This window comes from Panthera onca, chromosome E1 (genome assembly GCF_046562875.1).
Source record: "Panthera onca isolate mPanOnc1 chromosome E1, mPanOnc1 haplotype 2, whole genome shotgun sequence".
NCBI lineage: Eukaryota > Metazoa > Chordata > Mammalia > Carnivora > Felidae > Panthera > Panthera onca.
This window is the reverse complement of record NC_138352.1, coordinates 41,036,629-41,064,113: the sequence shown is the minus strand read 5'-3', so window position 1 is coordinate 41,064,113 and position 27,485 is coordinate 41,036,629. Positions and strand designations below refer to the sequence as shown.

The 27,485-nt window shown below is 38.6% G+C and overlaps 1 protein-coding gene across 21 annotated transcripts in view; it reads right to left on the bottom strand.

Moving 5' to 3' along the window:
- Nucleotides 1-27,485, bottom strand: part of ACACA (acetyl-CoA carboxylase alpha) — a 276,865-nt gene that overhangs the window by 141,895 nt on the left and 107,485 nt on the right. For all 21 annotated transcript variants that reach the window (XM_060646608.3, XM_078437425.2, XM_081791233.1 and 18 more), the window contains 14 exons: nt 25,918-26,088; nt 24,850-25,011; nt 24,359-24,522; nt 19,942-20,092; nt 18,877-18,980; nt 16,807-16,888; nt 16,263-16,408; nt 15,263-15,413; nt 13,421-13,555; nt 12,920-13,066; nt 12,394-12,582; nt 11,615-11,715; nt 10,835-10,923; nt 5,850-5,974 (listed from right to left, as the gene is read on the bottom strand). In XM_060646608.3, coding sequence (XP_060502591.1) covers nt 5,850-5,974; nt 10,835-10,923; nt 11,615-11,715; nt 12,394-12,582; nt 12,920-13,066; nt 13,421-13,555; nt 15,263-15,413; nt 16,263-16,408; nt 16,807-16,888; nt 18,877-18,980; nt 19,942-20,092; nt 24,359-24,522; nt 24,850-25,011; nt 25,918-26,088 — 1,917 coding nt within the window. The remainder of the gene's footprint in view (nt 1-5,849; nt 5,975-10,834; nt 10,924-11,614; nt 11,716-12,393; nt 12,583-12,919; nt 13,067-13,420; nt 13,556-15,262; nt 15,414-16,262; nt 16,409-16,806; nt 16,889-18,876; nt 18,981-19,941; nt 20,093-24,358; nt 24,523-24,849; nt 25,012-25,917; nt 26,089-27,485) is intronic.

Sequence of the window (27,485 nt, the reverse complement as noted above, 5' to 3'; positions counted from 1 at the left end):
GTAAACGGTTTGGGAGTACTCAGCACCACTATGCTGGGAAGAAGGCTTCTCAAACATTTTAAAGCAGGAAATACCTCCTGGTCTCCAATCCACCCACCAGAGGTCTGCTCCAAATATCCAGAGTCATAAAACACACGATGGGATTTATAGTTAAGGAAGTGCAAGTACTGTTTTCACATGCTGAACACAGTAAATTCACTGATCTGAGGGGGAAGATTCACCTGTTTGGCACACAGAAGTCACTGATCTGAGTGAGGAGGAGAAAGTGGCCTATCAAGTGACTATAAATCCAGGGTTCGGTTGAGCATGTGGTCATAGACCAGAGGGCCTGTTCAACCTACCCTAGGTATTAAGAGAAAAAAGGAGGGAGAAAATGCAACTAAGCTACATCTTTTGTTGAGATCTAAGGAGCGAAATAGAATTTCAAGGAAATGTATAAAATCACCAGGGACAAGACCACAGGAAGACAGAAGAACAGACAGATCACAGTGAATAAGGAAACCAAGATAAGGTTTTTCTATTAAATCCCTCGTTTCCTAATGTTCCTAATAGAGAAAAACATTCCTTTCTGAGGTACTTCCTCCACCCATCAGAATGTCCCATTGAAAGATCTAAAAACCTAACAGGTGTCCTGAGAAGTAAAACTCAGCTACTCTGCAAAAGTCCAGACTAAAGTCTCAACATCTAACAACAAAAACCAACATAACAAAATAAGAACACTAGCTACCTACTTGTATCAGACATGACAGCTTTGGAATGTTTTCCCTTGAAAGGAAATCCAGGTTTACCTCTTGGGATTAGATTAAAATAAAGAAATAAAAATGGAGCTATCTTCTTGCCTAACTATAGATCATGTTCTAATTTAAAACAATACATAGGGGCGCCTGGGTGGCTCAGTCGGTTGAGCGGCCGACTTCGGCTCAGGTCATGATCTCGCGGTCCGTGAGTTCGAGCCCCGCGTCAGGCTCTGTGCTGACAGCTCAGAGCCTCAAGCCTGTTTCAGATTCTGTGTCTCCCTCTCTCTGACCCTCCCCCGTTCATGCTCTGTCTCTCTCTGTCTCAAAAATAAATAAATGTTAAAAAAAATTAAAAAACAAACAAACAAACAAAAAACAATACATAAAACCACTTTTTAAAAAACCATTTTTTTTCCCTTTATCTTTCCACTATGAGAGAAAAGGAGGGAGAAAAGAGGTAGGGAAAAGGAAACAGTATCTGAAAGAAAAGGGAACTATGGAGACTTAAAACAATAATCGGGAAATAATTATTCATTCATAATCACCAAGCGACAACCTTTTTCTGGGCTCCTTGTGATAAAGTACAGAAACCAGGCCTTTCTGGGATGTGAAGTAGCAAATATAGTATCAATAAACTACTACATCCATTAGTTTATCCTAACTTGGATATTTTCCATTCAAATATTATTTTGCCCATTGTCATCATGAGCACTTAGAAAAAGATTGGCAGGGGCGCCTGGGTGGCTCAGTCAGTTAAGTGTCTGACTTCGGCTCAGGTCATGGTCTCGCATTTTGTGGGTTCAAGCCCCGCATTGGGCTCAGCGCTGACAGTGCAGAGCCTGTTTGGGATACTCACTACCTCTCTCTGCCCCTTCACCATTCGCTCTTTCTCAAAATAAATAAACTTAAAAAAATTTTTTTAAACAAGAAAAAGATTGGCAATAGAAAATTAAATGTAGAGTAACCTTCTCATCCCTTTCTTGTCCTTGGTCTGGACAAGAAAGACCAGGTATGTTCAGGTCCTAAAAGAAACCACCAGACACTGAAGACAATTCTACCTATCAGAACCAACAATCCGAAGATACAAACATCCAAAAGGAAGTTTATGGCCCTCTAGACTAGAAGCAGGCTTCCTTTGGGAGGCCCAACATCACCATCTAATTCTGGTGAACATTTTATAACAATGACATTAAATGGTAACTCAGTCAGCAGATGTGTTTCCTCAATATAAAGAGGTTTTTTTAAAGAGCCTACCTGCTGAGTCTGGGATTACAGGTTACTTGCATAAATCTGCAGGCCAAAGTGAAAATAATTATTCAGTAATGGTTAAGATTGGTATCACACATTTATTTCTTGTATTTATTCTTAATCTGGATGGTGGCTAACCGCAGGGAATATTTCTGATGTACAGAAATATAACAAATGTGCTTAAGTGTCAAAACCATAACCAAAGTTATGCAGCTGACTGCCAGAAGAGCCCAAAATAATCCAACTTGATCTTAGCAACCTATGATTTGAAGACAATTCAGAATGGAATGTGACCTAATGTGTAATGCTCTCAAGACATTAACAATTGTTCAGGTAGGTGAGGCACTAATCCCAAAATCAGCAATGGACTGGTAGCTTCTTCCAGTCACAGCTGGACTTTTTGTAATTCCAAGGATGTCATAGGACAGGTTGAACAAGAAATTGTTAATATCACCTGTATTCAGTAAACTAGGACTCACTAAGACACATTGGATAAAATTATTTGCAGTTATGTTAAGAAGAAGAAGAAAAGGCTCCCAGTTAAAACCAAATCGAGGTTCGCAGGCATAGCACTACTCATTAGGAAGCATGGTTTACATTATATTCATGTGGACCATACCAGAAATAACATATAAGTAGTGAGGGGAGGACTACTCAGCATCAAGATGGCTATGGAACATGTACTTTGTTATCTGGACAGCTATAAGAATGTTGATTATTTTTATTGGCGCCAAATTGCCTAATTTGGCTAGAGTCTCTTTAACTATCTCTAAGTAAACATAAATAGTATTTCCAAGCTTTTTCCTATGAAATTGAATTTAAGAAGTAAAAAGAGTTTTCAAAAAATACATTTGGTCTTCTAGACTTTGGTTTTAATCGAGGCACCGTGTTCCTCCAAATGGACTTTTGCATTTTACTTTCCAGAATGCTTTGCATTCTGCTTTCCAGATAGGGTAAAAGATTAGAACAAATTTGCTCGAGGCAAGTTGCCTGAGGCAAGCTACTACTAGGCAAGCTATGCTAATACCTGGAGGGGATGAGGGGTTCCTTGAAGCAGCCCACATTTCATAACACTGATTCACAGAAGCCTGATTGTCTTGATTCCTCCCTCTAGGTTCAAAAGCCCCAGAAATCATCATCTAGCTCAGCAAAGCACACCATCAACATTCCTGCTTCTAGAAAGCAAAAGATTGAAATGCCGGGCACATAACCATCAATCAGGAAGCCAAGGTAAGCAAAGAAAGGGGAAGTGGCAGAGAACACAAGCTGTGGAATTCCAATGCTACCATGTCCAGGTGGTATCTGTAAGACAGTGAGACCTAAGGAAAGAGTGATCCAAACCAGTAAGATAGCTCTTATCAGCTACCAACATTCATGCAGATGTAGGATGGGGTGATGGCAGTGAGACTCTGCCATTACCAAAGAAAGAATGAGGAAACCCACACCTGGTATCCAGCAATATCACATTGGAAAGGAGCACCTCTGAAGCCTTCATTCCGGCTGCACATGACACGGCTACCTGGCTCTCAGCTCAAGCTGAGAAATCAATTAACTTCTTGATTTCCAAGTCTCTAAGATGAGGTGAAAGCAGCTGATATTTTAAAAGAAACTCAATGATATGAAAGCCTATAGATCCTACTATATTTACTGAGTTTTGGTTTGTTTTTTTAAAGAAAAATGTGAAATGCCAAAATAAAGAAAAGGACAAATCCATCTTTCTGGTTCACATCTTCAACCTTTCTTCTTCTCTCCCTCCTCCTCCTCCTCCTCCTCCCCCCCCCCCCCAACTCTTCCTCTGCTCACCGTCCTATGCATCCAAACCCAAACACTAATAACAGCTCTTTTCTCCAAAGAGCTCAGCCTGTTGGGAAGAAAGTTTGGGCACTATCCATGCAGGTAAGAAGTAATCAGGATGACAAGGTGGGGAAAAAAGAACAGCAGCAAGTCAGAGTCCCATTGGCTTCTGCCTGTCCTGACTGGCAAAAGCAGAAAGCAAAGCCTCAAACCAGTTCTCTGACAGGCCCCAACGCCTCTGCAGCACCCCCCGTGTAATTACACACTTGAGTGACTGGACTCTGAAGAAAATTGAAGGCCTGAGCTCCGAACAGCTGCCATTTTCTCTCTCCATCACACCAGCGTGATTACTTGAGAAATGAACAGCCCCGGCTCAAAGCTACTCCAGAATTCTCAGAGGAAATATGGCTCCGTGTTCCAATAATGAGATTCTTAAGGCAAGCGTTACTTACAATCACTCCGCAAAAGGAGCGAGCCGAGCCCCTATATCTTACAAATTAGAATTTAAGAAACCCAGCGACAGTCTTGGACGATCATTACTCTTCTGCTGCTCCAAGGATTCTGGGCTTTGGTCTATTTTTAGTGCAGAAAACTGTTAAGTCCTTAAAAAGGTAATCATAATAAAATGAAAACTCACCATCATTAGCTCCCTAAAAAGGCAAATACACCCCATTTTAGGTCCAAACTGAGAGATTCTTCCACTCCCTCCTCATTACCCTTTTCTGCTGCAAAGTCTTGTTTTATCCAAATAAGAATTAGCAATCCTTATGTTAAAATTTAAAAAAAAATCTAACTAGTCACAGATATCTTCCTTCTTTTGATTGAAAAAAAATCATCAAAGTACCATAGATAATAGCACTTCTTTGCTGAAACCTGTCACTTGGGAAGTTGAAATATTTTATACTGCTGATATATATTTTTTTCTTTCAAATGCATCTTCTGATTTCCCCACCATCTAGCCATTCTATGGTAGCAAAGGTAATGAACTCTCCTTGTAATTATGTTTTTAAAGGTAGCTATTCTAAAAAAAAATGTTATATCCTTGAGAGTTAACCACCTAGGCAGACATGAAGTTGTGGCACTGTTGTTAAACACAAATGTGAGGTAGGTAGTTTCCCTTTATTCTAAACTATGGAATAAAAAAACAGCAGTGGCAATTTATAGTTTTTCTTTTTCCCCCTCCAAGAAGAAAGAATGGAATTAAGGTACCAAAAATGTCAATTCCACAAAAGGACAAGAGAGGAAACTCTAGGAGTAAAATGGTACTTTGGTCCCCCCAAAAGGCAAAAAAGGCAGCCATAAGGCAGCTGTTTATGGGTTGGGGACTCTAACAATAGTCCTATGAAACTCTGATTCTAACAACTAACTCAATCAGAAGAATCTAGGAATGAAGAACTTACATACTGTGTTTAAAAATCCTTAAGTTCACAAAAATTCTACCCACTGGTCAAATGTACATTAATTCTATTCACATTCTCACCTTTCACTCCCACTTTCTACTAGCTCTCATATTACGAGGTTATAGGGACAAAAGCATGCATCCACTACCATTACAAGAATCTGAGCTTGGATTTCTATGTAAGTAAAACAGAAAGGGACCAAAGAAGATGCAGAATAAATTTAAATTTCTTTGGTGTGAGGGGCAGTACTGGATTTCTAACACTGTTTTTCATTCTTACGTTTTGGGACGTAATAGCCACTGCTGACATTCATGGAAAAAACAAGAGTTCTGAAGAAAAAGTATACTGGCTAAATAAGATTCAGTTTTAAAGCTACTGTCATGAGTGACACCAGGAAGCACAAGGCATCTCTCAGCAGAATCAAGAGATTTGAGTTCCTGTGCATGATTGCATGCATAATAGCCAGAACAATCCTTTCCTGACAGGAGTAGGTTCCTTTAGGTCAAGGACAGAGGTAAAGGTGAGAAACCATTCATCCACAACTCAAGCGCCATTCATGCCAAAATTACAGGAGACAAGAAGCTTTTCCTCTGACCACAGAACCTCAGAAGGAGAAATGTTTTCTCAACAACATCAACCATCCTTACAGGTTCTGAAAAATGGTACTCACAATAAGCATTGTGACCAGAAGATTCTTCTTGGTGACTTGAGCATGAGAGAAGATATAATTTAGCACAGTGTTCATGTCACTCTTGTTCTCTTCTCGAAGGGCAAACACACATTTGTCATAGTGACCTGCAAGCAGCAAAAAGAACTGGTCCTCATCTATGGTTGAGTGTTCACATTTACATGCCATTTGTTTGTTTGTTTCATGTCTATAATTCACCTGATAAGCAGTGAAACATTGTAAGAATTTTCTTAGATAGGGGCACCTGGGTGGCTTAGTCAGTTAAGCGTTCGACTCTTGATTTAGGCTCAGGTCACGATCTTGTGGTCGTGCAATGGAGCCCTGTGTCAGGCTTTGCACTGGTGGTGCAGGGCCTGCTTGGGAATTCTCTCTCAAAATAAATAAAAATTAAAAAATTAAAAAAAAATTTTTTCTTGGATGGATTTGTACAGAATTGGTAATGAGGTTTAGTAAAAGAAATGCCGGTAGGAATCAGGCAATCTAGTGCAAGATCTGGGCTCAAAGCCTAGCTGTATTACCAATTTCCAATGTGCTTCTTGGCAAATCGTTTTCCCTCTCTGAGCCTCATTTGCATCCCCCCCCCCCCAAAAAAAGGTAGAGGGAAGGTTTGTCTTAGAGACTGAGCTGTTGGTGGTAATTCCAATCCTCACCCTTACTCTAAACTCTCATTTAGTTTCCTGAAATGATTTCCTTAGAAGAGAGGATTCTGTTGCTTAAAAAGAAATGTCAATACCATTAAATTTGATGATCTTTAAAGTCTGCCCCAGCTTGAGATTCTGGCTTCATGTCTGACTCACTGAAAATGTTTCACCCTAACTATAAGGAACAGGTTTAGGTTTTTGTTTTTGTTTTTGAAGAGGGGGCAGAACGAGGGTGAGACTCCCAAGCAGACTCCATGTCCAATGCAGAGCCCAATGGGGGGGCTCAATCTCAAACCGTGAGATCATGACCTGAGTTGAAATCAAGAGTTGGATGCTTAACTGACTGAGCCACCCAGGTACCCCTAACTATATGGAACAGTTTTAGCTCAAAAATAAAGCAACACAAACTTATCAATATCTGTAAGGGGGATGGTTGTTACCTCTGAAATCAACATTTTGCCCTGTGAATCCATGAAACAGCTAAACAACACCTAGCCATTCCAAATCCAAACTAAGGCATAGATCAAGGAGAACCTTGCATTAAGTCAAAAGGTCTGCAGGGAGAATACAATTATGTACATCTTCATTGGCCCTTCATAAGGCCACCAGGGGTAGGTTAGTTCTGTCTAGGAAAGCTGTTTTGCCACAGAAACATAAGGATCAGGTTTACTGTAGTGATATCTACAACAGCATAGAAGTAATATTCACTTCTTCAGAAAACAGCTTACTCCAGAATTAAATTTCCAAGCAAAGGAGAATCAGTGTTTGAATAGTCTCAATCAAGGTCAGAATTTTATGAAATTATGAAAATACTAAAGGATTATCATCTCAATTCAGATTCCATTTTAAATTACAAACCAGAACAGTTCGACTGCATTACTATGGATTCCTAGAATACTGAGTACATTCAACCAGGGTAACTCGGTTCTGTTTTAAATATTAAAGATAAATATGAATTTTTTTCAATATGAAACTAAATATATCTGAATAAAGAACTTATTTCAGATATATTTGAATTAAGAATTGACAATTTCATATAAGACCTATTTAGAACAAAATAGAATTAGTTGTCCTATATAAATTCATACTTTTCCCAACCAACACTTAACTTTGAAGGCACAACAGAAATATGTCTTGGTAAAGGGAATTACTAGAACCAGGACAGATAAAAAGAATATTTACCCAGGGAAAAGACAGCAGAGACACTAAGCAGAAAGAAAGCAATGACACCACATTTTTAAAAACCTTTTGTTGTGAGATATACATACAGCAGAAAAAATAACCATATAACTACCATCTATCTTAGAACATTTTTAATTATCTTTGAAGGATCCTATGTGCTCCCCCTCAGAAATACCTACTAAGCTGAATTTTATGTTACTCACTCTTTTGCTTTTCTTTACATTTATTCCATTTATGTCTCAACATTATGTTTGTGAAACACATCCTTCTGTTCATATGTATAACTTGGTTCCTCAACTTTCATCGCTGTATAGTAATCCATTGTAGGAATATACCAAAATTCAATTATTTATTCTACTTATGTAATTCTAATGGTTTCCTATTTTGCTGTTATGAACAATGCTGCCAATAAATAGTCCCATATATGTCTCCTTACAAACATGTGTAAGAGTTTCTCTAAAGTTTATTATCTAAGAGTAAAATTGTGAGGTTGAAGAATCCATAAAACATTCAACTCTATTAAGTTCTGACAAACTTTTCCAAAGTGGTTTACACTTTGGAAATTTGCACTGTTACAGAAGTAGTGAAAGATGATTTTTTAATTTTTGCCAATCTTATTGTGTTTTTGGCTTTCTCTAATTAGCAATGAGATTGCACATCTTTTCAATTTGTGGATCATTTGTATCCTTCCTTTTATGAATTATCCTTTTATATCTTTTGCCTATTTTTTTTCTTTTGCCTATTTTTCAAAGAGGTTGTCTTTTTACTTATTTACTAACCCCTTTCATTATAGGCGTAGGTTTTATAAGTACCTTCTCCCACTTTGTGGCTTATGTTTTCAGTCTCTTTATGGCATCTTTTCATCAGCCTTTTCCTTTCTAGTTTACACTAGATGTGTGGTTTACACTAGATGTGTGTCTTCCATGACAAATCCTTCCCTACCCTGAGGTCATACGGCTATTCTCTTAAAAATTTAGTAGTTTTGCCTGTTTAGAACATGTTTAAGTCTTTATTAATTCATCTGGAATTGACTTCTGTGCATACGGTTTAAGATAGAGATCCAATTTCTTTTTTTGGTTTTGGAAATAAATAAGCCATTGTAGTAGTATCATTTAATGAGAAAGAAGTCTATCCTTTCCTCATGATCTAAATGCCTGTTCTGTTATAATGTAAACTCATATATGTGTGGATCTGTTTCGGGGCTACTATGTTCCATTGGTCTCTTAATTTTTCCCTATACCAATATCACAATCTCTTCATTAATATGGCTTTAGATTAAACCTTGATATTTCACTGGAAAATCCTTCCACCTTTTATTTCTTTAAAAGTATCCTGGTTAGGGGTGCCTGGGTGGCTCAGTCGGTTGAGCGTCTGACTTCCACTCAGGTCATGATCTCACAGTTTGTGAGTTCAAGCCCTGCATCGGCTCTGTGCTGACAGCTCAGAGCCTGGAGCCTGCTTCGGATTATGTGTCCCCCTCCCTCTCTGCCTCTCCCCTGCTCATGTTCTGTTTCTGTCTCTCAAAAGTGAATAAATATTCAAAAATAAATAACATTAAAAAAAAAAAAAAGAAGTATCCTGGTTATTGTCAGACTTTCCTTTCATGTAAATTTTAGAATTAGCTTGAAAAATTCCGTGAAGATAACCTACTAGGATTTTTACTGAACATCAGTGAATCTGCAGATGAATTCCAGGAGAATCAATACTTTGCAGGTGTACACTCCTATCTAAGACCATGATACTTATTTAGATCTTCATTACTGTTCACTCATAATTTTCTTCAAAAAAGGCTTGTACATTTATTAGACTTATTCTTTAGTGTTCCATATTTTGGGTTGCTATTTTAAGTGGCGTATTTTTCTAAACTGCTTTTCTAAACAATTGTACTATAAAGACACACAAAATTCAACATACATTTGAATTTTGTATTCAACAACCTTTTTTAGACTTTAATTCCAACAATAAATATGTGGATTCTTTGAGCTTTTCCAGGTAGATATCATACATATAACAGTGGCAGATTTATTTCCTTACTCCTTTCCAGTCCTCATACCTTTTAATTCTTTTTATCTTATTGCACTGGCTATGACATCCAGTATGATGCTGAACAGAAGCAGTGAGAGCAGGTGCCCTCATCTTATTCCTGTCTTAAAGAGAATGCTCTCAACAATGCTTTCAATTTTACTATTATGCATGAGGTACCCTACAGATTTTTTGGTGGGGAAACTTTATATGTTTAAAGAAGTTCCATCTTATTCTTCATTTGCCAAGAGTTTCCCATGAATGAATATTAAATTTTGTCAAATATTTTTCCCCCATATCTTTAGGTGACCTTGTTTTTTCCTCTTTGAATCCCTTAGATAATAAATCACATTAGTTGGTTTTTTCAATATTAGTCAAGCTTGCATTAGTAGGATAAAGACAATTTGGTTGTGATGTGTTATTTTGTATATACACTGATGGATTTGGTTTGCTAATATTTACTTGAGGATTTTTGCTGGTTATGAGTGGCACAGCCATCCTTTAAAAGATGCAAAAGGAAGCAAAATACGGAAGATGTTAAGTAATATTTCTATTTATGATGTTTCACTGCCACCTTGTGGCAGGAAGCATTATCAGCAGTATGTAGCTTTTAAAATCCTACCTAGAGGTATTTCACATTTAGAGACTTCATACATCATTTAATGAAGCTCTTCAGAGAAAGCAAGGGATAAATTCCACCTAAATGATACACTGAATAGTACTGGAAAATCTGAGCCTTTTTCACATGTCTGCGGTTCAATCCGTGGATTAGCTGCCAAGAGGCAAGCTCTTCAGATACAGTTTTCAATTTCAGCCTGGTCATAACTCAACCAACTCTCACTAAACAAGGTCAAGAAGACACCAACAGGGAATACTAATCTCTACTAGAAAAATTATCTCAGCCCTTTCCCAGAAGGCACACCAGATTCGCAATCTCATCAAGCTGTCTTTGTTGTTCTTTCTTTGGCACTAGTGGGACATGGAGGTTTAGTTTTTAAGAAAGTGGTGACAGGGCAAGAGTTTGTTAATGGTAGGTGTTAGTGACAGGATGAACTGGCTCTGCTGCTGCACAGTCCTACAAGGAAGCTTTCTCAGAAACAGAGTCCTCAGGAAGAGGTTTACCATTCTGGAACTGTGTCTCTACTCGCAGGTACTGCCGTAGCAGATCCATCACAACAGCCTTCATGTGGCCTCGGATGCCACTTCGGTACCTAGGCAAGCAGAAAAAATGTCCACTGAAAAACCGGACAGGCTAATACTATTAGAATAACAGACTATTTAAATAAGCCCAGAGCTTAAATTCTAAGCCTCAGAAATCTGCCTATAGACAAGAGTTTTTGTGGGTTTTTTTGTTTTATATAAAAGGAAAGAAAAAAAGGAGGACAAAACAAAACCAAAAACCACTTGACAGCCCTACTGAACAACACCCTGGTTCAGTTCCCACTGCTATGTAGAAATGATCATTATACTCCTGAAATGGCTCAGGGATATCTGAAAAATTTATGAGCATCTTAGAGTTGAAAATGTTCTGTGAATGTTCCTTCAGTCCAATAGTTGGCTATGGAAGCTAAGAAGAATGAATGTCTTACTTAGCCTTGTGCCAAAAGAAAAATTAAGAGTTTCATCAAAATTACCAGGAAAAAAAAGCAATGAAATTTCTATGCTTTAATAATTCACAGAAAGATGGAGAACACAAAAGTCATCAGAAATATTTTAGCTCACAGTCTTAAGATATTTAGATATCTAAGGTATTTAGAAAATACCTGTATTTCCCAAGACACAAGTGCTTTCTAATAAGTCAAACCTGAGATAAATCTCTTGGTGCGTACTTAGAATAAAGGAAGGTATGGGTATGAACAGGTCTAGGAATCCTATGTATCCTGGGAATCACATTAACTTTACCTCTGTACCAGCTGGACAATGCTCTGAGTGTTCATGAAGAAAACTTCCCGTTCAGATTTCCGGTTCAATGTAGCTGCATGGCTATCTAGGATGTTGGCAATCTAAAGAAGAAAGAGGAAAAAAAATGAAGCCAAACCCAACAAAGCGACCTAAAGCATCAGCCTGTGTAGCATCACCACCAGTAATCTTAATTATAACACAAAAATTTCCATCTTTCACATGCTGGGAGCAGCTGGAAGTTACTGGGCATAGTTCAGAGGCTTGTGTTAAATAAGCAAGCAACTTTTATTTCTTTTCACACTTTCCTAGATGAACTAATGAGTGTAACACAAAAGCTACCATCCTACCAGAGGCCCTTGACAGGCAAGATATGTTCACAGTCAAGGTTCAAACTTTATTCCTCACTTGCCTACCTTAACTCTCTACATGTAAATTAGCTTCACAGGCAAAAAATAAGCATGCTGCTGGGGTAGTAAGAAGTTGCTGCTAATAAAACTACAAATATCCCTCCACTTTAAATTCACAAAATTCCTCTAATTAGGACATAGGCCCAAGAATAAACCTCTATTAAGTAAAAGATTTTTTCTTATAATCACAAATACTTTCACACTTCACATATAGTATTTTATTGGGCTTATATCCTGAGACACATTTGTGAAGGGCACAATACTTAAGACTGCAAAAGTACAACATCCAGACAGAGGATCCAAGCAGGAAGGAATCCCACAACATGAACTCCAGAACTGGTAGCTAGTAGAGAAATGTAACTCTATAAATACCTGCTGGCTGGGAAACTGACAGAGGACTGATGTGATGTTGCTGGCATACTGAGCCATTTCCTTCTTGATAGACTTCTCCACATTTGGGGGAATACGGCCAGAGACACTGGTCATGATATCTTGCAATTCTAGGAGAGGCAAGGAGGGATCTCTGAGGGTCTTCATCAACCGCTCTACCCAGTCTTTTACCTGAGAAGGAAATAAGATCCACACAAAATTAAAACCATCTCCAAAATAAAGTGATACATCTGGATTCAGTATCATGCAGTATTTACTATGAAACTATAATATAGGCATCTAACTCTGCCCTCATTCTCTGGTTTAAATCCCAATTAAATGTGAAGTCAATGACACAGATAAGCAGCAAGGATTTAAAGACTCCACATCCCACAACTAAAGGTGAGAGAGTTTCAGGCCAAACAGCTTTCTTTTCCTCCCTCTAAAAAAATCCTTATGTGATTTTTAAACTACCTTGGAGAACAGTACCCTATTTGTACACCCTTTCCCCAAGAGAAGTGATTCATACCCTGCTACTAAAAAAAGGATCTGGAAGGCAGTATCCATTCATTACGTTGACCAGATTATCCAGGACATAATGGAACACTCGATGGAGCTTCTCGCCTCTCAGTGCTGTGCTCTGGATCCGTGGCAGACTACCCGTGTGAAGCTCAGCCTGTCAACCCCAATGAGAGATCAAGTCACCCAGTACCTTCTAGTCAGGTTACACATACACACTGCAACTTAGAGTCATCATTCAAAACCAAGACATCTCTTTACCATACCCAGCTACAAGGAGAGAAATCAATGGAGGAATCATCAGAGGAAATCATAGAATCTTAGTATCGTAGTAATTTCTGCAAAATCTAGTTCCATAATGCTACAGGCACAAACACAAGGCATGAGATCGGGGGGAAAAAGCATAAGAAAAAACTAGCAAACTACGCATTGAAATCATCTGCCCCTCCAAACTACCCCTACCATGTAATCAACTCTTAGAGAGCAATATTAAAAGTACCCTCCTACTTACCTGTTGGACCTTGCTGGGGTTGTCTAACTGCATTTTGGCTATCACACAGCCAGGGTCAAGAGCTGCTCCAGGCCGTTTGACATAATGGATACAGCCAGACTCTGCTGCTGTTAAGGTCATTACCATCTTCATCACCTGTAACAAAAAATAAATAAAATTACAGCTTAGCCTCTCTTTACAATGAATGATTTAAAGAAGCTAGTTTTCCCTTCAACATCTAAGTCTACCTATCTAACACTATCTCTAATTCCATCCAGAATAATGAGAACCTTGAAATCTCCAACAAAGTAGAAGGAGGGCAATTAGAAAATCTCAGGACCTAGCTTTAGGGATTAATGACAGCTACCGACATTTCTTGTTTCTAATGTTTAAATTGATTTTGCCATAGTTTGTGTTTTACTTGTTTTATACTTAGACTTGATTAACAGTTCAGCCTCCTTATACCCATGATCTAGGTGTTGGTCTGTCAACCAAAGATACCCATGCCAAAATCTGAGGGTCATTCTTTACTCTTCTTTCGCCCTTATCTACCAATTACCAAGCCCTGTCAAACTTCTCAAAAATCTTCCTCGCCAGCCATGTCTTTGGTTTAGGCCCTCATCGTACCTGTTCTAGAGTACTTGAAAAACCTCCCAACAGAATTCCCTATCCTCTATACATCTCCAACGAGGTCACTAAATACAATCATTCTACAGCCCAAATCTCGTTGTATCCGTTGTCTACGTAAAATCCTTTTATGACTCCTCACTGCCTCCAGGGGAGCCTAAACGTCTTAGTGTGTCTCATAAGGTCCTTCATGATCTCAAGTTATGATGACTTACTTGGCATGTTTGCTTGGCACTTCCCATTAAACCTTAGCCAATTCTCAAGCAATATCGATGTACTTGCAATTCCCTAAATATACTATACTCTCTTCTGTGCCTTTGTACACGCCGTTCTTCCCTTTAAACATTTGTCCTGCCCTTCTTCACCTGGTATATTACTATCTACCTTTTAAAGAATTTTCTATTTATTTTAAGTTTATTTATTTTGAGAGAGAGAGAGAGAACAGAGAGAGAGGGAATCCCAAGCAGGTTCCGCACCATCAGCACAAAGCCTGATGCAGGGCTTGAACCCACAAACTGCAAGATCATGACCTGAGCTGAAACCAAGAGTCAGATGCTTAACAGACTGAGCCACCCAGGCACCCCTAAAGATTTTTTTAATGTTTCTTTATTTTTGAGAGAGAGAACATAAGTGGGGGAGGCGCAGAGAGAGAAGGGACAGAGGATATGAAGTGGGCTCTGTGCTGACAGCAGGGAGCCCAACATGGGGCTTGAACTCACGAACCACAAGATCATGACCTCAGCCGAAGTCGGATGCTCAACTGACTGAGCCACCCAGGTGCCACAACTATCCATCTTTTAAAAGTAAGCTCAAAGTCCCCTCTCTTTCAGGAGGTCCTCCCCTACTATCCACCATATCCACCAGCTGCACCCCAATTTGGGTTAAGTGACCCCCCTTGCACTCTGTGCTTAACTCTCTCAGAATTCATATTTCATTACTTGTCTGTTTTGTGGCCCCACTCCACCTATCTTTATTTTTTTTCTTTTTAACCAACGAGTAAGCACTGTTGTTGCCCAGTATCTATCTTTGGAGCAAGAGATTCCTCATCTGTCAGAGAAAAACTGTGAGCTTTTTATTTGTTTTTAAAATCATGTTCATAAGCCAATTAAACCAACTGATGCTCTTTACTTTCTTTTTCTTTTCTGTTACTCTTCAGTCCTAGTCCATCCCAGCAGATGCTTTCCCCACCTTCCCCCCCACCCGCCCATGCCCTGAGAGGCCCACCACCACCCTGACCTCAATCTCAGCATAGCACTGGCCAGCAAACACATGGCCTCCATCCTCCACAATATACTGGATTAACTTCCCAGCAGAAGGTGAGCGCATCACTGAAGGGTCATTTTCCTTCTCAAACACACAGGTCTTATTGCCAATTGTGATACGATATCTAGGAGGTAAGTAGGAGTATGTAAGCCAATAAATAAAGCACCTTGGGTTGTAAAGGAAAATGTCAGAATAATGTCAATCTGAAATAAAACAAAAACACAACAAAAAACCTACAACCCTCCTTCCTCAAACTGGAAACTTTATTCTATATACACACAGGAAAACAGAACATTCATCCCATCTTTGCTGACAATGCACATAGACAAAATCTCCTTCAATAAGGGTCTAAATTATGGTACATCTGTATAATGGAATATTATATGGCCATTGAAAAGAATAGACAACTCTATTTTAAAAAAAGAACATGAAGATGATGATGATATAATAACTAACAACTAATAACAACTAATAATTTCTTGAATGCTTATTATGTCCCAGGCAATGTTTTAAGCACTTTACATATGTTAATTCATGAAACTGTCACACTAACGTTGAATAACTGGTGTTGAACGGTCTATGATAGCTGTTAAAGGAAAAACAGAAAGTGCAGAACAGTATCTAAAGGTTATTTTTACTTGTGAATGTATGCAAAAGAAAAACACAGTATGTACATATATAAAAATTATATATCCACATAAAATTTCTGCAAAAATAAACTGTTAACAGTGGTTGATTGAAAAGATGAGAACTTATTTTTCATTCTCTACTCACATTGGAGTGGCAGAGAAACAGTGTTTTTAACTGGAAATAAACACTTTTGTACTCTTGAAATCTTTGTTAAGTACATGTACTATTCTTTTTATTTAAAAAATTACACCCAAATAGGCCCTGAAAAATTCCAAGAGCTGGTGACTACTGAGAGGAAAGGCTGATACAATGACCAGCAAATGGACCTCACACAGTCCCTTACCTATCCACTTCCTCCTTCATGTATGTGGTATAACTGCTGCCATCATAGGACAGGAGCAGCCCTCCATCACTCAGCCGATGCACATCTACTTCTACGCATGAGCCGTTCATGATCACCACATACGAGTTGGGGGACTGTCGAGTCACCTGTAGGGAATGAGAACCAGAAGGGACAAGTCAGTGTGTCCCTTCCAGGTGGAACCCCAGACAAAATTTCAGTACCTTAAAGATATAGGTAAGAAAGCTCTGTCAGAGAGGAAGGTGCTCTTAGCATCAGTATCTGTGGGCATGGCTCAGCCCTGTTGCAAGCTAACAGGGTGACCCTAGATGCTTTTCCCTAGTCTGGTTATTCTCTGACTCCTGATCTCTTGGCTGCATATGTCACATTGAAGAGCACTAGAACACTGACACAAATGACTGTAATTTCACTAATACCCTATCCTGCAGTAAACCAAACATTTCCCCCATATCTTGACCTTTAAAGAAAGCAAGCTAACAAAGAAAGACAAAAAGTAAGGTGCAGTCTTCAGTTGGGTTCAGCATACCTTAAGTACATATTTGACTCCCTCATAGATAAGTTCAACATCTACTGTATTCAGAAGCGTATGAGCAGGAAGAACTTGACCCCTGAAAGAACAACAATGTGAGACACATCTACTCCTAGAAAGTTCTAGAAGTTCATAAGGAAATCTCAAAGGTTATTAATTGTAGCACTTCCTAGAACATCAACACCAGAAGCAACCTAAAGGACCATCAGTAAGCAACTGATACATGAATTATGAAAAAGCCTTATAATGAAGTATTATACAGCCATCAAAAAGATGAAAACATTTATGTACTAATATGAACTACCCTCCAAATTATACCATTAAATGAAAAGGGTAAGTGAAATTGTGAACAGTTTCAGAGTATGCTACTATTTGTGTTTTTAAAAAACAGGGGGTTGAGGGGCTCCTGGGTGCCTCAGTTGGTTAAGCATCTGACTTCAGCTCAGGTCATGATCTCACAGTTTGTGAGTTCGAGCCCCATATTGGGCTCTGCTAACAGCGCGGAGCCTGCTTCAGATCCTGTCCCCCCTTTCTCTGCCCCTCCCCAGCTTACACATACTCTCTCTCTCTCAAAAATAAATAAACATTAAAAAAAATAGGGGGTGGGATGAAACAAATATTACGTGTATATGCTTATATATATTTATAATATGTCTGGAACATCACAGAAAAAACTGGTAACATGGGTTGACTACAGAGAAAAAAATTAGGTGGTCAAAGAACAGACCTAAGAAGGAAACTTTTCACTATCTACCTTTTTTGTGCCTTTTGAGTTTTGAACCATGTGAATATATTACTGGTTATTATAAATAAATAAAATTAAAACTTAAAAAAAGACAAATGCTCCACTACAATCAACCCTCATCTGCTCTTATCAACTGGGACTTCATTTGGGGTAGTAAAAGAAAAAAAAAAAGGCAATAGGCCATGGCTGGGTTCAGGGGAAAGGGAAGGACATTGCCAAGGAGGGAAATATTATCAAGAAAGATTTTTGACAACAGAAAAAGGGAGTGATAAAGCAAGTGAGGCAAGAGGTAAATAACTGATGAATCTGTGCAAATATACACAGGTTATTTGTACTATTCATGCCACTCTAAATCAAATTTTTTCAAAATACAGGTTTTAAAAATAAATAAAAAATAACTAGCATTAAAAAGGTGGAGGGAAGCTTGCAGAGGAGATTTTATGTGTGACACATTTGTACACTAGTAAGGAAACCATTTAACTAGATTAAAGATTGCATGTTGAGGAACATGAGATTGCATGTTGCAAAACTGGACTGGTAGAAAGGGGCCAAAGTATATAGGGAGTTGAAAGTCACACTGAAGGATTTAGATTTAATACACAAGGGTAATGTGAGCTGCTGAAGGTTTTAGTGCATGAAAGCAACACAATGAAAGATATTTATCATTAAGACTTGAATAACTGCAATCTCAGTTCAATTGTGACAATTTTGTTTCTCCCTTTCAGACACCTTAAAAGAAAGCTGATAGAAGTCTAATAACATAGAAGGAAACAGTGCCTATGATTAAAGTGCTTTAAAATGATTAGCCCCTTGGACCATTCCTCCAGGGACTCAAAGGCAGAGCCTCATGTCCAGAGCCAGAGTTAGAAATTAGTTGAGCTCCATACAGTCTGATTCTCTACTTGAAAGACTCATGAGGTCATCCTGAATATCAGCCTCAATTACAAATTCCTGAAAGGTGTTGCAGGTAATATATGAAATATTTAGGGTTCAATGCTAGTGGGAAATACCAGATTTTCATCCCTGGGGGGGGGGGGGAGGATTTGGAAACATTTGATACTTGTACAGGAGAGAATGCTTACTTCAGCTGGATTTGTTTTTAAAAAGCAACCCATTCTAACTCTGGATAAGTTAATTCCTAAAATCTGAAGTTAGAGTCCCAAAATAATTTGCCATGAAAACTCCCACAACTTTTCTCGCCCTCGCCTCCATCGTCACTGAATAATAGGTACCACTCACAAGCTGCCAGGGATAGAGAGAAGAATAAATGGATTTTTGAACCAGGACCACTGGTTGGCTTGCCTATGAGAAACAAAACCTACCTTTCTAAGGAATGAAGGAAGTTAGAGATGCTATTCCGTAGGCTCACATCTGCCACGTGGAGAGCCCCACACACAACTCCCAACATGGTATCAGGTCGCTCTGCCTGAAAGAAAGAAAAAGAGGGCAGGTCAAAAGCATAGTCACTTGGCACCATGGCCCCTCAATTTAAATCAGATCCAAATTTGCTGTGAAGAAACAGCTAGCATTGAGGATCTACAACCTTATTGTTCAACTGATATTTGAGATAAAAACACGTTTTACTTTTAGAATTTGAATAGAGACTTCAATGAATTAGAGATGAAAAACATCTTTCTCTATACTCTCCCTAAGATTTCCACTGAACCAATCAAAGAAGAGCTCAAAAACAAGATTTTGTCATAAATAAATTCAAGGGGTGCCTGGGTGGCTTAGTCGGTTAAGCATCCAACTCTTAATGTCAGCTCAGGTCATGATCTCACAGTTTGTGAGATGGAGCTCGTGTTGGCTCTGTGCTGACAACACAGAGCCTGCTTGGGATTCTCTCTCTCCTGGTCTCTCTCTCTCTCAAAATAAATCAACAAATCCATTCAAAAAGGTACAAGTATCTGGCTACTGATAATCTCAAAGAAAAATGGTATATAATCAAAATTTGGACCTTCAGATAATTTAGATGCATCTAATGATTCTATACAAAATCTTATTTAGAATAGCCCAGTGACTCAGGAACAAAGGGTAACTGCTGATTTAAATGAGACCCCTCTCATCAGCACTTGGTAGATGTATAAAAGTGGGTAACTCTGAAGCAGACTTAACATCAAATGAGGACAGACATATTTCAATCTCTAGACGCTTCTCCTCAAATATATTTTAGGAAATAATACTAGAACACGTAAAGTGACTGTGTAACACAAGCACAAGAACTCTGATGGTGCTGAAATTGCACTGACTCCTGGATTTTACCAAGTAGATCAACAATCACTTACATTAGAATCAAATAAATTTTCTCTAGTGACATGGACTGATCACACCACAACCCTATAAAAACCCAATCCCAAAAGTTGTATGGCAAGTGGGGAAATACACACCTGTACTTTTTCTGCTATCAGTCTGTCTAGCCAGCCAGTGTCAATTCTATTCAGCTGAAAACTCTCAGTCTCCAGCAATTTGATGAGGTATTCAACTGTAGTTCGAAAGTCACCCCGAATAGATAGTTCCTTCAAAGCCACCACCATGTTTCTGGGAGAAGAACAGAAGCAGATCTGTTTCAGCAATGAGTGTTTTAGTGTTTTTCAATCATTTTAAAGAATCTTTCAATTCTTCTGGAGTCTTAGGAGGGAGGAGAGAGACAGTTCCACAAACAAATGACGGTGCACATGTTACTTGTGTTCATTCACGTGCATTCCAGACAGGACTTTGTAAGTCAGTAAACTTACAAAGTTTGGATTGATATTACCATAAAAGCATCAGCATATCACCTTTCACTATGTAGAGTACAGAAAAAACTATGTGCAAACCACCCTCAGTTTTCACTTACTGAGTTTCCACCATTCTATTCATTTATTGCTAGCTAACTAGGATTAGGGCATAATTCTCCCCTCCTTATACCTTATTTATTTTATTAAAGTATATTTGACACAGAATAAAATATACTTAAGTATATAGTTCAATACATTTTTTCTAATGCTAATACCTTCATGAGGTTTCCATACAACGAGACAATAGGCTGGGTACAGTCAGGTAACAGCCTGACCCTGCATGTGAGAGGTTTTTTTTTAAGCTGCATTTTAGACATCTGTGGAAGGAATTGCTCATTACTTTTGTTACTTCCCAATTAGGTGCAAAATGATCTAATTAGAAAAAATTTTTTTAATGTTTGTTTATTTCTGAGACAGAGAGAAACAAAGCATGAATGGGGGAGGGGCAGAGAGAGCGGGAGACACAGAATCTGAAGCAGGATCCAGGCTCTGAGCTGTCAGCACAGAGCCCGATGCGGGGCTTGAACCCACAAACCGTGAGATCATGACCTGAGCTGAAGTCGGTCGCTCAACCGACTGAGCCACCCAGGCGGCCTAAAAAATGATCTAATTTTAACAAAATTTCAAATACTGTGAGTCGTTTCCTGTACCTTTCTGCCCAGTGCCTATCTCGCAAAGGGCAGGTCCTTACTTCAACAAATATTTAATTTGTTGTTAATTAGGTATCTCACAGACTCAAGACACATACTAGACTCATAAGGGAGAGAGAATATAGATACAATAACTGCTTTCAAAATATATGGCAGAATATCATAAATACCAGTAGAAATACAAGCAAAATGCTGGACTAGTTTTAAGAAGGGAGAAAATCCACCTCCCTATGGTTTCATGAGGCACGTGGAATCCGACATGGGATAAAACTATAGGTGGAATTAGGACAGTGATAGGAATATCATCCCAATGGTCCAGGCATTCCCTCAGCCTAAACCATTTTTCTGTTTTCCACCTCCATCCTCCTCTTTACACCCTCTTGGCCTGGTTTATTCCTATATGCTTCTTAACCGTCTAGATGTCACTTCTTTCTGGGAAACCGTCCCTGGTCTCCCCAGACTGAGTTAGCTGACTCAGCTATATGTTCCTATAACGCATTTATGTAACCCCACTATTATAGACAGCACTTGCTACATTGAGTTTAGTTGCTTATTGCCTGTCTTCTTGTGGATTGTAACATCCCATTCGAACACAGACTCTATTTGTGTCTTCATTATATTGCCATCACCAACAGATATTAAGAAAATATCTGACAAATGTAATGAATGAATGAATGGACACAGGAAATGGCAAAAACAAAGGGAAAGAGGGACAAAAACATGGGTTGTGTTCAGGGTACATTAGGATTGAGGTATGAGGACAGGAACTAGTGACAAAGCCATTTATTCAACAAATATTTACTAAACACTATGTTCAGGGGATACAGCAGCAATAAGATAAACATGGCCCTGTTCTCATGGTATTTAGATGACCATCTATGGGAAATAATGCTGAAATGGGGATTGAGGCTATTCTGGAAAATAAGAATATGCACACCAAGCTGAAGAATATAGATCTAATGTTATGCAGAAAGAAGAAACAAACTGAGCTGAAGAATGAACTTCTGGCATGTTGTCAAGAAGCAAGTTTATTATAAAGACCATATTTTTAATATGCTAGAAGTTAACCTAGTTAGCTTCACACCATAGAGAAATGTACAGAGCAGGTCAGGAGGTAAGGAGCAAAGGCTTCTGAACCAGATTAGAGGACATGTGCTATAGAAAATACTCAGTGGTCTCCGTAATCAAGACTTTAAACCTAAATACCAATAGAGGCCACTCTGGGAATGTAAATGAGTGAGGCAGAATGGATGGGGGCTGGGTGAGAGAGTTCATGTTTCCTCTAAAAGCAGCAGCCACACAAAGCTTCAGTAAACTTTTGCCAAGTGGAATATAAAACCAGTGTTGTCATTATCATCCCATTTTTAAGAGAAGGCAGAAATCCATATATTTATTTCAATCTCCCAATTTTTAAATATTGGCAATTTTTTAAAAATTAACACTCTGCAAGCCAATAAAAACACATCTGTGGCTGTGACTAGTTGGAAAGCCACCAATTTTACAAGTTCTAGTGTAAGCTTTCTTTACTTTGGTAAAGCAGAATACAGCTGCAAAAGAAAAAGTCATCTTTATAGCAGACAATTTTTCTGGTAGTATTGCTTTAATTTTGAAAAACTTTACTTATAGTTTTGAATAAATGGGAAGAACTGTAGAAGACAAAATAGAGAAAAATTAAGAGTTCCCTACTTCTGTATACACATTATTAAAAAGCTGATATTATTAATAAGTATCTATTGACTACTCAGCCTATGGATGGATACAGATCGAAGGTCAAGGAAATGGTTATAAACATAGGTGGTTCAAGAAAATATACCATTAAAAAATAGAAAGAACTAAGGCACCTGGGTGGCTCAGACGGTTAAGTGTCTGACTTCAGCTCAGGTCATGATCTCACAGTTTATAAGTCTGAGCTGCATATCAGGCTCTGTGCTGATAGTGTGGAGCCTGGAGCCTGTTTCATATTCTGTGTCTCCATCTCTCTCTGCCCCTCCCCCACTCACGTTCTGTCTCTCTCTCTCTCAAAAATAAACATTAAAAAAAAAATAGAAAGAACTAGTTCAATTTTGATACTCTAAAATATCTGAAGTGTTACAATTACTTCCTAGAGCCCTACGTTTTAGGAAAGCAGAATTGCTTGTAGTATTTTTTAATGTTTAATTAACAATATAATAAATAAAAATTAATGTTTAATATTTATGTTTAATAGAATATTAATAACTTATGACATAGCAGTCATATGTGTATAAGTTATGTGTATATGTCATAGCACACTAAGGTCTCATAAACAATGTGGATAGTTCCCTTATACAGTTTTTACATAACAAGCAGTTTGACTTTATTATTCAAAAAAAAAAAAATTGGCAGGGGCTGTGTGCCTGGGTGGCTTAGTTGGTTAAAAGTCAGACTTCAGGGCGCCTGGGTGGCTTAGTCGGCTGAGCGTCCGACTTCGGCTCAGGTCACGATCTCACTGTCCGTGAGTTTGGGCCCCGCGTCAGGCTCTGTGCTGACAGCTCAGAGCCTGGAGCCCGCTTGGGATCCTGTGTCTCCCTCTGTCTCTCGCATTGTCTCAAAAAATAAACATTAAAAAAATAATAATAAAAAAAAAAAAAGTCAGACTTCAGTTCAGGTCATAATCTCACGGTTCATTGACTCGAGCCCCGTGTCAGGCTCTCTGTGCTAACTGTGGAAGCCTACTTGGGATTCTCTCTCTTTCCCTCTCTCTTTCTGCCCTCCCTTGCTCACACTTTCTCCCTCTCTCAAAAATAAATGAATAAACTTTTTAAAAAAGTAAAATATATATATGTTTATTAAAAAAATTTTTTTTGAGAGAGAAAGAGCAGGGGAGGGGCGGAGGGAGAAAGAGAGAATCTTAAACAGGCTTCATGCTCAATTGGCCATGAGATCAAGACCTGAGCCAAAAATCAAGACCCTTAACCGACTGAGCCACCCAGGGACCCTTAACTTTATTATTTTAAATGACTGTAGGACATTTACAGCCATACCTTTATTTTGATGACAAACAGCAGATCCCACCTATGATTTTATATGATACCAAACTCTTGGTCAAGAATCTACCTCCCCCACCAAAACAATGTTTCTGTGGAAAAATATGATTTCTTTAAAGCAATCAATTTTATAAACTTATCAAAAATATTTAAAGTAAGAATACTTGAAAAGACTCAGAACAAACAGAAAAACATCTGCCAAACACTGCATAATTTAACAAAACATGAACGCAAGTACAACTGAAGATATATTTCCTCCAAAACAGTATCAGTACTTCTGTAGCAGACAATTTCCATTCCCATGATCACACATTCACTGAAGATTAGAACAAATTTATTTTTTTTAATGCAATCAAATGTTATTATACTCACGAAATTGCTTCCTCTCTGTTTTCTCCCCAGGAGAAGCAGTGACCAAACTGAGAATCAGCAAATTCGTGAAGGCCCCCTGCAGCAGCAACACTGAAATAACCCCAAACATTCTTATTGCTACGGAAATTCAGTTCCTGAACTGTTCCTGAGCTGGGCTTAAAACCCTGTTAGAGAATGAAGAATATGAGAAACCATATTATACTTCCAAGGAAGAGAACATACTGTTCACTCTTCATTCACTGTTTAGACTCTGTGTTAATCATACACAAAAGCAGAAATGATGCACAAAAATCAGAAAGGCTTGAGAGCCAACATCCAGTGCTACCCACCCAATAAGGACTCCATAATGACTAAAGTTGGATTAAATGGCCAAGGGAGCAGTGATCACTTATTTGTCTGCTCTGATGAGACTTCTATAAATTTCCATCTCCAGAGGAAGTCACAAGATAGAAAAAAAAAAAAAAGTATAAACCTTTTAAGTGATGGGTTACCTCATCTGGATTTTCACTAGTGATCCGAGCAGCAATAACATGGCCCCTTGGGCAAGGAACATGAGCAGAATTTTCAAAATCAATGGGAGCATCACCCCAGGGAGATACTCCATACATCATACGAATATCCTTGATTCTATACAGAGGGATCCCCATGGCAATCTGAAAGGAAACATATCACTCATTTTTCACAGTTACTTTCCTTAAAATGTGGAGGCTATCAGATTACCTACAAGATTTTTCATTTTAGTAAGCTTCACCTAAAATACTCTATTTCTATTGTAACCTGTATTCTACAATAATCGAATAGGTAACTCTAAGTTGTGTGTGTGTGTCTATTGCATTTCTCCATTAAAGGAGCAGAATTAAAATATATATAGGAAGAGTTCGTGTAAGTGCCTATCCAAGAAGTTCAGACAGCTAAAAAGTCCTAACTGTGTCATAATTACTTCATAATTATTCACACAAACCACTGGAGGAAGTAAATAAATCTTTGTTCCTTAATGGAAACCCAGAAGGAGCTCCCAATGTGGGCAAAGAACATATTAGATACAAATAATATCAGACCTCATCATTAGCCATTAATTACTGCTTCGCCCACGCTTGTTTCCTGGGATGAGTGGAGAAAACATTATTGACAGCTAGCACTTTGAATATTATAAAAGTAATGTGCTGCCATAGTCTTGCCAGGAGAAACTACAACCACCACTCTGATGTGGAATTGCTTTAATATAGAACATGAGTAATAAGGAGTAGAGGACAATTACAAGGGTTTTTTCCAATTAAAATAATCAAATAAAGCATATTATTTTTAAAGTTTCTTTCTAAACTATGACAGTTTCTATCACATGTGTCTGGCTAAAAAGTATGATAGTATTACTAGATTTGTACCCCATCAGGAAAGCCAACCCACACATCACAACCCATATAGCACGAGATGAACATTAGATGAGACTCAGATAGGAGGTGCTTCTCTTTATCAGACACCAGTTAAACCAGTTTCTCAGGCATCTCTGACATTCAGAACTTCTCTAGGCAACTCTCTCAGCCAAGATCAGGGTGACTCACCTGGAGTTGCGCTGCAGGGAGGTTGACATCAGCCACCATCTCTGTACAAGGGTGCTCCACCTGTAGCCGAGGGTTCAGTTCCAGAAAGTAGAAGCTTCCATCCTGGCTGTAGAGGTATTCGACAGTCCCTGCACTCACATAACCAACCATTTTGGCAAGTTTCACCGCACACTCAAAGAAGAAATACAAGTCAACATGAGTGTCTCACCTTGACCAGCTGGTGGACCCTACAGCCTCTCCCTGACTCAAATATCCACTGTTTACAAGAGCCACCAAAGGTCTTTAGCCACATGAGAGTAAATTTCACTCTCTCTGATTATTACACAAGGTGCCTAGACATGGGTGCCAAACTCAATCCAGAGTCGGGGGAGAACTGTTTTTCACCTGGCATCATAGGCAACCTCACCCTATCAGTATAAGTATATACAGGCAATAAAACATTGTGACAGACTATTCAGTGTGCCCTGGTTTGTAGTATTCCTGGTCATCTTCCTAGAAACATGGCTGTCCAGCTAAAGACTATACTCTTCAACCTCTCTTTAGCTAGTGACTCAGTTTTGACATATATAATGTCAGCATTAGTGAGTAATATGCATAAGCACTGAATCGGGTTTTGGAAATGAAACTACTTGTCCTTCTATTCCTAGCTTTTCCCCTTCTGTGGACTGGAATGTAATCATGATAGTTCACACCAGTTTCCACCATGCAGATGAGAACACACTAAGAATGGCAGAACAAAACAGAAAGAACCTGAATTGCAAGATGGCCTCAGGAAGTAGAACCGTCCTACTAACCCTGGAGAGCTTACCTCAGATTATGAGAGGAAGGAAAAATAAACTTCTATCTCATCTAAGTCATTGTATTTTTTGGATCTCTTTTTTAAACAGCTTAACCTGTATACTAATCCATACAGAAATTATAAAATTCAGATAATGCTACTATTTAGAAAAATTAAAACATGGGGATGCTACCTTAGCAAAAGAGTAGTGGGTAGCAAGGAAACAAATATTGCAGACTAAAAAGGTTGTGGTCTTACTGTTAGGCATAACAAAACACTTGATAAACTGTCTTCTACAATAACTTGGAACACTGACAACACATGAAGTCTAAGAAAAATAGTTAGAAAAAGTCAGGATGTGAAAAAAATCAACTACTTTTATATCCCCAAACCAGATTAGATTCTCACCCTGAAGCAACCCGGTATCAAAGATTCACTATTAGAGAAAAGTTACTATCTCCAGAAATCTTAGGGTGTGGTTACTCTTACCTAAAGCTGACTGGAAGCACACAGTCCAGAAACTAGATTTTGAAGGTACTGTATTTCTGAACACACCACAAACCTGGCCTTGAAAAGCCTGTGATTGATAACTAGAGTAATATTTGTGGCTCTCCTCTCGCACCAACTCTGCCAAAGAAGGCATAGTCTCCAAAGGCCAATCACAGAGAAACCTCAATGAGGAAGAACTTTGCAGGGAACAAAGACAGGTATTTCAGGGATGATGGATAAGGGATTTACTTCCAGACAGCAGAACCAGAGGCAGCCAGGGGGCTAACTGAGGTATTACTCT